The 11,585-nt window shown below is 43.2% G+C and overlaps 1 protein-coding gene across 1 annotated transcript in view; it reads right to left on the bottom strand.

The window, feature by feature from the left end:
- Nucleotides 1–8,217: 8,217 nt before the first annotated feature.
- LOC139323098 (protein CEPU-1-like) overlaps nt 8,218–11,585 on the bottom strand; it is a 177,053-nt gene continuing 173,685 nt past the window's right edge. The window contains exon 7 of the mRNA XM_070952318.1: nt 8,218–8,318. Coding sequence (XP_070808419.1) covers nt 8,218–8,318 — 101 coding nt within the window. The remainder of the gene's footprint in view (nt 8,319–11,585) is intronic.

The raw sequence follows: 11,585 nt of genomic DNA, 5'->3' as shown, positions 1-11,585 counted from the left end.
TTTACATTTTACGCCCTATCTTCTCACCGTGATGAAGAGAACTAGTTGTGAAATGACTGACAGGGTTGTTTAGAATGCAGCAACGGGCAGAAATGTGAGGGTGGTCATAAATGTGAGGATCAGTCAAAAGTGAGAGGACCTGTCAGAAATGACTTTTTTTCAGCCCTCTGAGAAGTCCCTATGCACATAGCCACACCCACCCTGTCACATGACCAGCTAGCCATGCCCACCCGGTCACATGACCACCAAGCCACACCCCCAACTAAGCCACGTCCACAGAACCGGTTGTTAAAAAAATTGAATCCCACCACCGGACGGCCCTGACCCCATCTCTGCCTCCGACGCAGAGCCTTCCCCAGACTCCAGGACTGGCCCATGTTCCTCCCCAACCTCCTCATTGTCCGAGGCTGCCGCCAGTTCCACTGGCTGCTGGTGGGCCACAGCAGGCTCTATACGGCCCTCCTGAGCTCTGTTTTCCTGGCAGAGGCACTGCAGACCAGCCCTTCACTGTTTCCAGAGTGGCCCCACCAGCCAGATCTAAACACTCATGGGCCAGATCCAACTCCCAAGTCTTGAGTTTGACACCCCTGGCTTAGAGGTATCTTAGAGCTCAATATGTCAATATCTTTCAAAGAACTAATGTATGAGGTCAACTCTACTTCTTCCCGTTGAAGGCTGAGCTTGGAGGACATGGATAGATTCATCTTAGGGAGAGACAAGCTAGGGTTCTCCAGCTCCTTGGAATCACAACTTCCATCAAGTCAACCATCTTGGCCAAGGGTGAGGATTGATAGAAAATCAAGAGGATTGCAGGTTGTCTACTCCGTCTCCTAAAGATAGCCTTGACTTAAAACCATAACCGGAAACCAGAATTCCCATTGCTAGGCACTCCCCTTGAAAAGCACCCGGAGGCTCCAACTGGTCCAGAATGCGGGTGGTTATGGGCGCAACTTGTTGTGCCCACTTGACACCCCTCCTGTGCGAGCTGCACTGGCTCCCAGTGGTCTTCCGGGTGCGATTCAAGGTGTTACCACCTTTAAAGCGCTCCATGGCATTGGACCTGGGTACCTTTGAGACCGTCTTCTGCCACCAGTAGCCTCCCACCGGCCAGTCCGCTCCCACAGAGAGGGTCTCCTCAGGGTGCCATCGGCCAAATTATGTCGGCTGGCGACACCCAGGGGGAGGGCCTTCTCTGTGGGAGCCCCAGCCCTGTGGAATGAACTGCCCCCGGAAATTCGTAAAATCTCCGACCTCCGTGTATTTCGCTGTGCCCTCAAAACCTTGTTCTTCCGCCAGGCCGGGCTATCAATGTAAAGATTTTAATTGGTTTTAAATATGGGATTTTAAATTTGGGGGTTTTATAATTGAGCCAATTATTTAATAATTTTAATTATTTTTAAATTTTGTCTGTCTTTGTGCTTTTAATCAGGCTGTACACCGCCCTGAGTCCTTCGGGAGAAGGGCGGTATAGAAATAAAATTAATAAATAAATAATAAATAAATAAATAGGCAAAGAGGTCGTTCAGTGAGTCATCGCCCAATTTGATGAGCCTTTTTGCCACGGTTGTTAAGCAAGTTACTTCAGTTGTTTTATTTTATTTTATTTTTTTTAATTTGATTTATATGCCGCCCTTCTCTGGAGACTCAGGGCGGCTTACAATGTGCTAAGCAATAGCCTTCATCCTTTTGTATATTTATACAAAGTCAGCTTATTGCCCCCACAATCTGGGTCCTCAATTTACCTACCTTAGAAAGGATGGAAGGCTGAGTCAACCTTGAGCCTGGCGAGATTCGAACCTGCAGTAATTGCAGGCAGCTGGCCTTAATAACCAGCTTAATAACAGGGTGCCTTAGACTACTGTACTACCAAGGCTCTTGTTAACTTGTTAAGCAAGTTACTTCAGTTGTTAAGTGAATCGTGCGGCTGTTAAGCAAATCTGGCTCCCTTCATCGACTTTGCTGGTTGGAAGCTGGTTGGGTTAGGGTTGACCCCAGATCTGACCCCAGGACACTGTTTAAATGTCATAAACAGAGGTCGTATTCAGCAAGTTCTGACTAGTTCAGGAGAACCGGTAGCGGAAATTTTGAGTAGTTCGGAGAACCGGTAGTAAAAATTCTGACTGGCCCCGCCCCCATCCATTCTCTGCCTCCCGAGTCCCAGCTGATCAGGAGGAAATGGGGATTTTGCAGTAACCTTCCCCTGGAGTGGGGTGGGAATGGAGATTTTACAATATCCTTCCCCTGCCACGCCCACCAAGCCACGCCCATCAAGCCACACCCACAGAACCGAGAGTAAAAAAAAAAAATTTGAAACCCACCACTGATCATAAATACATGTGGTTTGCTAAACCCCTTGTTTTATTGGATTAGGGATTTTCTGTCTTCACTGTGAGTTGTATTGTGTTGGGGTGGGGGATGCACTGGGGGAGCTCAACCAATCTCATTGTATACATGTTGTGCCCTGACAATAAAGATTTGATTTGAATTGAATTGAAATTGATTTGAATTTGAATTGAAAAAAAATCACCTGATCTTTAATCATGTGACCATGCTGATGCTGTGGTGGTTGTAAGTGTGAGGATTGGTTGTAAGTCTTAGTAAGACCACACCTAGAATCCTGCATCCAGTTTTGGTCACCACACTATAAAAAAAGATGTTGAGACTCTAGAAAGAGTGCAGAGAAGAGCAACCAAGATGATTAGGGGACTGGGGGATAAAACATACGATGAACGGTTGCAGGAACTGGGCATGGCTAGTCTAGTGAAGAGAAGGACCAGGGGAGACAGGATAGCAGTCTTCCAATATTTGAGGGGCTGCCACAGAGAGGAAGGGGTCAAGCTATTCTCCAAAGCACCTGAAGGCTTTGAATACAAAGAATAATGGATGGAAAGTGATGCAGGAGAGATTCAACCTAGAAATAAAGAGAAATTTCCTGACAGGGAGAACAATCAACCAGTGAAAGAGAAATTTCCTTCAGAAGTTGTGGGAGCTTCATCACTGGACTGGACTGTTTTGAAGAAAAGACTGGACTGCCGTCTGTCAGAAATGGTGTAGGGTCTCCTGCTTGGGCGGGGGGGTTGGACTAGATGACCTACGAGGTCCCTTCCAACTCTGTTATTCCATATTCTGTACGGTATTCTAATAGTTTAGTAGATTTGTATGGCTAGTCTAGTGAAGAGAAGGACCAGGGGAGACATGATAGCCGTCTTCCAATATTTGAGGGGCTGCCACAGAGAGGAGGGGTCCACCTATTTTCCAAGGCACCTGAAGGCAAGACAAGGAATAATAGGTGGAAACTGAACAAGGAGAGATTCAACCTGGAAATATCTTAGAACATTTAAACAATCTTCAAGGAAGAACCAGAAAGTATATATTCACATAAGTGTTTGAAATATGTGCTATATGTCAGAAGAGTCAGACATATAAGCAAGTTTTAAGCTTTTTCTTGTTTCATAATTGCCACAACACAAGGAAAAAAATGACTGGTACGAATCCCAGAACGAACTTACCTAAACATGGAAAAGGCCAATCTGAATTAGTCTCCTCCTCACACTCCATTTTGAGTCGTGACATCCCTGCCCAGAAGGCTGCTATCTTCTGACTTGGTTTGTATCAGGTGTGAAGCCACAGTTTGCTTAACCATGATCTATTGAGTAATTTACACAATGTTCTGCACTCAAATTTCTGCTCCCCAGCCTCAAGCTGTGGAAGTTCACACAAGACAAACCTCACAGGTCACAAGATGGCTAGGGTTCCAATCCAGTTAACCAATTCAAGTAAATACTAAAAACACTCATTCCCATCACCTGCTAAGCTTGTTGAGTACCATATATTTTGGAGTATAAGACACACCTTAGTTTTTGGCTGTTCCCAGAGGTGAATTTTAGCAACAGGTTCCCTGGTTGTGAGCTCTGTGCCTTGCTTTTTTTTTTCCTGCCTCTGAAAGCCTCTGAAACAGAGGTTCAGAAAAAAAATTCCCTGAAGCTCTATTTGGGGGCTTCTTTTCTGAAGCTCTGTTTAGGGGCTCCTTTTCTAAAGCTTCGTTTCTGATGCTTTTTTCAGCCTCTGAAACCTGAGTTTGCGAAACTGGGCAGAGCTACAGTATAAGACGCACCCAGATTTTCACCCTCTTTTTTGGGGTGTGTCTTATACTCCGAAAAATACGGTATTTAGCTCTGTTGGGTGTTTTGTCTATTACCATGTTGTTCAAACCTAGCCTATTGGATTGACTTATGGTTTGCTGTAGGATAAAGATCTCTATTTGGATTGGAAAAATCTGATGAAACCCAAGATGAGCAAAAAACCTGTTCTTTTTTCCTTTGCTGTCTTATAATAATTGTCTAAAGTTGTATAAATAGATCTGACAGCTGTATTGAGTGCTATCAGTATGTTGTGTTGACCAAGCTGTTGGGGGCAGAGATAGCAATAGCACTTATATACCGCTTCACAGTGCTTTACAGCCCTCTTTAAGTGGTTTACAGAGTCAGCCTCTTGCCCCCAACAATCTGGGTCCTCATTTTACCCACCTTGGAAGGATGGGAGGAGGCTGAGTCAACCTTGAGCTGGTCAGGATCGAACTGCTGAACTGCAGGCAGCCGGCAGGCAGCAGTAGCAGCCTGCAGTACTGCATTCTAACCACTGCGCCACCGTGTCTCTTATTTGATATTTGCATTTGAGCAGTTCTGATTAATGCACAGATGTATATCTCTACATGGCCACCGCTTTTGACCTGGGCCACCAAGCATATGACCATCAACGTGTAAACCGGGGCTGTCCATCTTAAATGTGTGTGAAGTGCTCCTTCTAATAACACATAAATCTTTTACAAAAAGTTACTTATTCAATCAAAACCTAGACATTTAAATGTTTATTGTGAACATTCCCAGCTGATCGATTGAAACGCGACTGTTAATTGTAGGATCAGGTAAGTGAATGAAACTATGTTGAGTTAATGGTGAAAGGAAGTCTCCTTCCGAGCTCAAAGTTAAGACGTTGGATGGTGAATGTAAAGACTGACAGAGCTGCAGAATGGAGAATTTAGAGAAGGCAAGGATTTTGTCTGGTTACTTCATTGATTTTTTTTTTTTTTTAATTTGATTTATATGCCGCCCTTCTCCGGAGACTCAGGGCAGCTTACAATGCGTTAAGCAATAGCCTTCATCCTTTTGTATATTTTATACAAAGTCAGCTTATTGCCCCCACAAACTGGGTCCTCATTTCACCTACCTTAGAAAGGATGGAAGGCTGAGTCAACCTTGAGCCTTGGAGAGATTCGAACCAGCAGAAATTGCAGGCAGCTGTGTTAATAACAGGGTGCACTAAACCCCTGTACTATCAAGGCTCTTGATAGTGTGCTCTCTGATTTCTAGTGTGCTCTCTCTTTTTATTTTGTTTTAACAGTGCAATGACTTATCTCCAGAAGTTGTGGGTGCTCCATCACAGGAAGTTTTCAAAAAAAAAAGAGAGAGAGAGAGAGAGAGACTGGGCAGCCATTTGTCCCGAAACATATAGGATTTTCTGCTTGAGAAGCGTGTGTGATTCTATGCTCTAATATTTACAAGAGCGAAATGTAATGAGTCCTTGGATCATTTCTAATCTCATCATCTCCTCCTTCGTGAAAGTGAAGATCTGTGGATTTGCCCAGAAGATGTCCCATCATCAAATGAACTTAAGGGAGGACGCTCAGATAGGAGTCATTCCTTACACACAGCAAGGAACCACTGAATGGAAGGAAATTGGATGGTCCTTTAGTTACTACGAAGGGGACGCGGTGGCTCAGTGGCTAAGACGCTGAAATTGTCGATCAGAAAGGTCGGCAGTTCAGCAGTTCGAATCCCTAGTGCCGCGTAACGGGGTGAGCTCCCGTTACTTGTCCCAGCTTCTGCCAACCTAACGGTTCGAAAGCAGGTAAAAAATGCAAGTAGAAAAATAGAGACCACCTTGGGTGGGAAGGTAACAGCGTTCGGTGCACCTTTGGCGTTGAGTCATGCCAGCCACATGACCACGGAGACGTCATTGGATGGCACTGGCTCTTCGGCTTTGAAACGGAGATGAGCACCGCCCCCTAGAGTTGGGAATGACTAGCACATATGTGCGAGGGGAACCATTTTTATCTTTTACCTTAGTTACTACTTACCTTTCCCAGTAGTGGCTTCCCACCATAGTCTCCTCACTCACCTCTCCCTTGCATCAAAGCTCAACGTTTTATTGAGCTCTATACACAATCCTCCTCCCCATCCATGTAGGAACGAGATGGCACAACCAGATGACTAGACAACGTGGTACATATTCTTTTTCTTTTTAATGTAAAGTCAGAGACAACCTCACGTCTTGACCTCCAAACAAACCAAGGGCAAAAAAAGGCCTCTTTTTTAGGTTTCTCCCAACCTCCAACATCAAAGTGCGCGTCTCCAGGTCCACTGAAAAGGAAAACAAATAAAACAAAAAACCCGAGAAAACAAAACAAATGCAATTTGAGGAACAATTCTTCCCCCCCTTTCTTCTTAAAAGACAGCATTATTTGAAACTTTTACTTTACTTTTCTTTCTTCTTCTTCTTCTTCTTCTTCTTCTTTTTTTTTTTTTGCAGTCCTTGCCATGTTTTTAATCTGGAGCTGTAAAGAGTTGTGCGAGGGGAGTGGGTGGGAAGAGATTGGGAAAGCTAGGGTGTTAGCTTTTAACCATCATTATTTCACCTCCCCTCCCCACCCCTTAAAGAATTTTGAATGTGGAAACATATGCTGCAGAATTTTTTTTCTTTTTTTTTCCTTTTCTTTTTTTTATAAATGTCTTCACAATGTAAATAATTCAAAGGAAAATAAGAGAGATGGAGCGAGGGAGGAGGGGAGAGAGGGAAAGAGAGAAAAAGAAATCAGGAAAAAGAAAAAATAAGAGGGAGGAGTTAAATATACACAGTTACCAATAAAACTTTATCCTCCAGTCTAATACACAGTTAACTCCATTTACAGCATGCAGTAATGTGTGTAAGAAGGACCCAGCTGAGAAATAGTGTGCTAGAATGCTAACAAAAAATATTTTATGTTTCGTATGTGTATGTGTGTGTATGTATATGTGTGTGTGTGTATAAGACAGTGTGTGCATGTGTGTGTGTGTGTGTACACACTACACACATACATATAAGCACAGCCTAAAAAGAATAAGCATATCAATCAAACTCAACGTACGATGAGCATCAACCTTTGAATTTCCAAACATTATGAAAACACTGGACAACTTTCTTTCTTTCAACATCCAGAATAAGGAATGAGTTATTCAGTACTGCTGGTGGAGCCCATTGTTTCCATCTCACAATTTTGCCTACAAAAAGTGTCCATTCTCATCCCAACTGATAGCGCAAACCATCATTGACACCGACACTCCACAGTCTGTAAACCTAGTTTAAAAGCCCAGTGTTCGACTTATTTCATTCATTCATTCGTTTGTTCCTTCCTTTTCTTTTCTCTTTCTTTCTTTTTGTTGGGGTTTTGTGTGTCTGTGTGTGTGTACTTTTTTTTAATGAACTAACAGTTCTAGGCTCATATCAGAAAATATAATTAATAAAATTAATAATGACTCAGAATCCCGTAATATCCATGTAAGTACATCCACGTAGTACAGTGAATTAATGTCTTAAATCGTTTGCGTGACGGTGGTTTGTTTTCTTGCAGCTGTGTGTGTGATCTTCTTGTAAAAGTGGTTGGGGTGGGTTGTTTCTCGGTTAGAACTGGCAATTGTACGGAGTCCATGAAGTGGCGAGAATGGGTGGAAGAAAGGCATGGGAAGTGAGTTGATCTGGGAATCTTTCCAGATCAAGAAAGGCATGGGAAGTGAGGTGTCAGTCAGCTGACCTGGGAATCCTCTAGATCAGTGAACCTGGGAAGAGCAACAAAACATATGAATCTAAACGGACAGAATGATTACGCATTAGCCAAATGCGCTGATCGGTCTCCAACAGCTGCATCCTTGTCCATGACAGGGAAAAAAAAAAAAGGAATAAAAACAGAAAGAAAACAGAATGTTCCATTGTGTTGGAACTCCAGTAGATCATGGTGGATTTTTCTTGGGATTTTATTTTTTTTTCCAGACTTGTTTTCTTTCTCTCCGAGATTTTGCGATAATATAATTCTTGACTATTAGGATTATTTTCTGACTTTGTAAAAGTATTCTTCCTTTTTTTCCCCACCCTCCCTTCCTCTCAGAATCGCCATCTTCAAAAGGGTCAAAACTTCAGCAGGAGGTGTAAAAGAAGCAACGGAAGCAGCCAAATACAGCCAGCTCTTCTTGAGCCACCACTGTTCCCATCATGCACTGCTCCAGGGCCTGAAAGAAGACAGATTGAATAGGGTCAGTTCGTGGAAGCGTAAAGCAGCCAGGGATGCGGCGGTAATAGGACATACACAGTTACCAAATTAACAAAAACAACTGCGACCAGGACTGAATTCAGTCTTTTGTATAACTTTTGACCAGCAAATCGTCAAAGGGACTTTCTGATCTAATGAAAAATTAAAATTGGCTTGCTAGTTTCACGTTCCCATCTAAATTTCCATTGCACACATAATATAATGCAATTAAGAAGTATATAGTATCTGCTTTTGAAAGGCAGCATCAGATAACAATAGCAGTTAGAAAGAAAGGAAGGAAGGAAGGAAGGAAGGAAGGAAGGAAGGAAGGAAGGAAGGAAGGAAGGAAGGAGAAAGAAAGAAAGAAAGAAAGAAAGGAAGGAAGGAAGGAAGGAAGGAAGGAAGGAAGGAAGGAAGGAAGGAAGGAAGGAAGGAAGGGAGACTAGTACGTTGTCTTCCTTCCTTTTTCTGTCGGTAAAATATAAATTCAACACAAAAATTAGTTTGTCATGAAAGCGACTGCCTGCGAAGGCTCCTGGGTTGGGGCTGAAAGGTGAAAGCAGAAGCAGTATGCTTCATCCCATAATTGGGTAGACCAGGTTGCCCTGATAGACCGGTCCCACCGGAAAAAAAACTTCACCGTCTTTTGCTATCCTCAAACAAGAGTTGGTACATCTTACCAATATGCAACATTGTGCAACTAAGTCTTTGTAGACCCTGAATTTATGAACTAATTAGATGGGTTTTTTGGACAGGCATGTAATTCCCTTGAGCATAAGCACTGTTGAGATAGAGAAAGCAATTTCTATCCATTCATCCATCCCAAAATCTTTATAAAACTAAAAAGAATGCCACAGGAACCAACATAGCACTCTGAGTAGTGATGAAATTCAATTTTTTTCACTACCGTTTCTGTGGGCGTGGCTTGGTGGGCGTGGTGTGGCTTGGTGGGCATGGCAGGGGAAGGATACTGCAAAATCTCCATTCCCTCCCCACCCTGGGGCCAGTCAGAGGTGGTATTTGCCAGTTCTCCGAACTACTCAAAATTTCCACTACCGGTTCTCCAGAACCTGTCAGAACCTGCTGGATTTCACCCCTGACTCAGAGGCATACATGTATGAGATCGTTCACCCTATAAACATAATAAGAAAATAAAAGAATAAAATAAAATAGAAAATGGTGAGATAATATAAAAAGCCAGTGAGCTTCAAGTGTTCCTCTACTAGGCCAAGAATAGATACTGGAACTCCATCCCAATCAGTTGGGACTTTAGGAAAGTTTAAAAAAAAAAAAAATGAAACAAAGACGCAGACACAAATTTAAAAGAAATTGGCTAATACTCTCATTTGGAATGGATTCTTTTCGAAAATGCATTGTTTCCATATGCCACTACGAGGAAGGAGCTTTTAGATGTCAAATCGATTTTAGACTTTTCTTTCTGCGTAGAAGAGATAATAGCAGAGCTAAAAATGGACACATTCACTGGAGTACTATATTTGGAAGCAGTTCTTAGTTAGAATGTCTGGACACGAGAAGAATGTCGCCTGATCAAGCTAATGTGCTCAGAATTCCTAAACAATGCTTGCCAGAAAGCACAATTAGAATTTTGATTGATTGATGGACGGATGGATGGATGGATGGATAGATGATGTGCCATCAAATCATTTTCAACTCCTAGCGCCCACAAAGATTTTCTCCATGGCGGTCCACCTATCAAGCTTCCCAAGGGTCCGGAATTAAAATATTGGGACCCTTGATATAATGGTTACCACAGTAAGACTAGGCTAAGAATGTGTGCATTGGGTTTATTAGTATCCATTGATCCTAATTTAGAAAACTTAGTGTATCCAATGGAACACCTGTTTCTCAGAGTAGACACCATGCAACTTTGGAAGCCAACATGCATCACAATAAACCCATACAACACATGATACCAAAGCAGGAGAAGATGACTTTTTCTGGAATCGCCAATGAATTCATGAACTTTTGCAATAAGGGACTGTGGTTGGGTTTAAACTTCTGAAGAATAAATGACAGATTGCAGCTATCAGATTCTCCTTGCAACTTATTTTTTTTCCCCTAGATGCAAATAAATCCCACAAACCCAGTCTGTTTACACGCACACGTAACACAGAGACACAAACACCCACAACTGATAACGTCGACTGATTTAACAGAGATTGCAGCTTCAACAGCAATGCTGAAAGCTTAGAATTATCTTGATAGCTAAGCTGAATCCTTTGAAATGTTGCAACAAGCGCTGGAGGTACCTTTAGCCCAACAGCTTCTGTGAGGAAGACAATAAGGAACTCGTTCCAAACTTGCCATCGGTGGAAGCCGAGAGAACAAAGAAATCTAAGTAACCTTTCCTGGCCTTTTGTGATGGCTCCCATCCAATATTAATTCCTTTGTGCTCATTAAGTGGGCAGTAATGAAGCCCTACAGTCCTCCCAGAGGAGAAACTCTATTATGCCTTGATTATCTACCTGGAGAACGGGAGAACAAGCAAACAAATGAAATGAGAAGATCCATGGCAAGTTTAGGACACACAGAGGACTATTACTGGTAGCTGTGTCACATGGTAACTTTCCTTTTCCTTGGAGGCCTGAGCTAAAAATAGTGATAGCGATAGCACTTAGACTTATACACCGCTTCACAGTACTTTATAACCCTCTCTAAGCAGTTTTACAGAGTCAGCCTCTTTCCCCCAACAATCTGGGTCCTCATTTTACCCACCTCGAAAGGATGGAAGGCTGAGTCAAGCTTGAGCCAGTCAGAATCGAACTCCTGGCAGTTGGCAGAATTAGCCTGCAATACTGCATTCTAACCACTGAGCCATCACAGCTCCTTCCTTCCTTCCTTCCTTCCTTCCTTCCTTCCTTCCTTCCTTCCTCCCTCCCTCCCTCCCTCCCTCCCTCCCTCCCTCCCTCCCTCCCTTTCTCAATAGCACTTAGACTTATATACCGCTTCACAGTGCTTTACAGCCCTCTCAAAGCAGTTTACAGAGTGAGCCTATTGCCCCCAACAATCTGGGTCCTCATTTTACCGACCTCGGAAGGATGGAAGGCTGAGTCAACCTTGAGCCAGTCAGGATCGAACTCCTGGCAGTTGGCAGAATTAGCCTGCAATACTGCATTCTAACCACTGAGCCATCACAGCTCCTTCCTTCCTTCCTTCCTTCCTTCCTTCCTTCCTTCCTTCCTTCCTTCCTTCCTTCCTTCCTTCCTTCCTTCCTCCCTCCCTCCCT

This window comes from Pituophis catenifer, unplaced genomic scaffold (genome assembly GCF_029215685.1).
Source record: "Pituophis catenifer annectens isolate HBS135680 unplaced genomic scaffold, rPitCat1.0.hap2 SCAF_12, whole genome shotgun sequence".
In the NCBI taxonomy this organism is placed as follows: domain Eukaryota; kingdom Metazoa; phylum Chordata; class Lepidosauria; order Squamata; family Colubridae; genus Pituophis; species Pituophis catenifer.
The sequence above is the reverse complement of the archived record's forward strand: the minus strand, read 5'-3'. Positions and strand labels throughout refer to the sequence as shown.